Source organism: Palaemon carinicauda, chromosome 17 (genome assembly GCF_036898095.1).
Source record: "Palaemon carinicauda isolate YSFRI2023 chromosome 17, ASM3689809v2, whole genome shotgun sequence".
Classification (NCBI taxonomy): domain Eukaryota; kingdom Metazoa; phylum Arthropoda; class Malacostraca; order Decapoda; family Palaemonidae; genus Palaemon; species Palaemon carinicauda.
This window is the reverse complement of record NC_090741.1, coordinates 79,096,705-79,098,887: the sequence shown is the minus strand read 5'-3', so window position 1 is coordinate 79,098,887 and position 2,183 is coordinate 79,096,705. Positions and strand designations below refer to the sequence as shown.

General features: G+C 37.2%; 1 protein-coding gene across 1 annotated transcript in view; it reads right to left on the bottom strand.

Annotated features, from left to right (window-relative positions):
- Positions 1–374: 374 nt before the first annotated feature.
- The window catches only part of LOC137656427 (KRAB-A domain-containing protein 2-like), a 16,072-nt gene continuing 14,263 nt past the window's right edge, over positions 375–2,183 (bottom strand). Inside the window, exon 2 of the mRNA XM_068390607.1 lies at positions 375–675. Coding sequence (XP_068246708.1) covers positions 375–675 — 301 coding nt within the window. The remainder of the gene's footprint in view (positions 676–2,183) is intronic.

Genomic DNA, 2,183 nt, shown 5'->3' with positions numbered 1-2,183 from the left:
ACTGGTTCGACAGCAGGTGGTTCAACAGTAACTGGTTCGACAGCAGGTGGTTTAGCAGTAACTGGTTCGACAGCAGGTGGTTTAGCAGTAACTGGTTCGACAGCAGGTGGTTCTTCTGAAGTTGTTTCTTCCGTAATTACTGCCAGCAAATCGTCCTCACTTTGGAGACGGTGAATTACATCATGTGGAAGAGCTGAAGTTGTCAGTCCTACTTTTACATCGGATCCAAACAATGCAGCAAATGGTGACCTTCTAATGCCAGAATGGTAGCTAGAGTTTTCTTTAAACTGCACAAATTTTAAACCAACTGTCCAGTCTGTTGTATTATTATCCCTCAACCAGGCTACCAACATATCTTTAATATCACAGTTTGCTCATTCAACTGACCCCTGGCTCTGAGGATGTCTAGGTTTTCCATGAACCATTACGAGATCAGGCCAAACCAGCTTAAGTTCTGTAATAACACAAGCAGTAAACTCCGATCCGTTGTCACTTTGTAGAATTTCCGGTGCACCAAGTAAAAGAAAAATATCCAACAGCTGATACGCAACTTCTGCAGCACGTTTTGTTAGAGGTCTCAATACACAGAACTTTGTAAGGTGATCTTGGTAGACTATTATCCACTTATAGTTGCCTTGCTTCATCGCCTGCATGTCTACAAGGTCAACTTGTGATCTGGAGCCAAAGTTCTTTGTCAGAATAGGTCGAACAACAGTCCCTTTGGTTGTTGGTTGCTTACGTTTACGCTGACATTCGATGCACAGTGATTTGTAAATAGATATTGCATCATGGGTAATGTTGGCATACTTTTTAGATAATTCCTTTACCATCTTATTGCGCCCTCCGTGGCCAGTTGCAATATGAGCACGCTTAATAATGTCGAATGTATCCTCCAATGTAGCAAAATAGGTAGGATCTTCATTGGCAGTCCGTCTTCTAATCAACTTGAGAACATCACCACACTTGAGGATCTCATACTTCTTCAGAAGGTAGTATTCATGAGGCGTCTTTTTGCCTGACTTGTCAATTGCTGTCAGTTCTGAAATAATTTCATTATACTGTTCTTTTGGAAGCGAGACAGATTTCTTTCCTTCACTTCTTTGGAATAATTCTTCCAGAATATGTGCTTCTATATCACGCTCAGTTGGATTTGCCATGGTGTTGGCAGTAGGAAGGATGGCGTATGACTGGTGAGTTAAACTTTGCCTAACCTTGTAGTGTTGAGGGGGGGGGGGGGTATAGCACCGGGGTTGGAAGGTGGTAATTAGATGGACTCCTACCATGGTTCGCTAGTTCAGTGGTTTGCATTGTGTTTACATTCAAGTCTTCATTGTGAAAACAAGGCTTTGTTTATCGTTTCAGCTATTTATTTCATTGTTCTTTCATACCAAACACGATTCAGGGATTCTGTATAATAATAAGGCCGAACAATCAGGGAATATGTATATTCACTAAAAATTTCAGGGAATATACATATCCTCTGAGTGAATCAGACATTATGCACATTCCCTGAAAATATCAGAGAATATATATATTCCCTGATTATACAGAATCACTGTAATATATATATATATATATATATATATATATATATATATATATATATATATATATATATATATATATATATATATATATATATATATATATATATATATATGTATATTCTTACGAAGCTGGTCTAGTGTAGAGTAAATATTTTATTAATTTATTTCATTTGTGAATTTAAGCGTTAAATAACCAGCTCGTAAAGTGAGTTTCTCTCTTGTGGGTTTAAGTAATTGTATGTTAATTGCATAAGAATTTCGTCATTCATTTCGTATTTTTCATTCAAGTTAGTATATGTAAATTTACGGTATTTTTAAGAATTAACTTTATTTAACATATTTTCTTACGAGGTCTTATGCAATCTCTTTTAAGTGTACTCTATGAGCCATACGAGGTATGAAAGATGGCTAATGTGATTTTTTTATGTTTGTACGAGGTATTGTGTCATGTTTGTGAGAAATGACGCATTTCCTATATTTTCCATTTGTTTATGAGTTAGCCGAGAGAGAGTCACCTCGCTTGTGGGTTGGTATTCATCTGTAACCTGATTGTTGGCAACATTACGCTACTAGGTACTGCCCCCAAGGATCTAGAATAATTAAGTCAGTATAAATGTGCCCCTAGGAATGGACAGG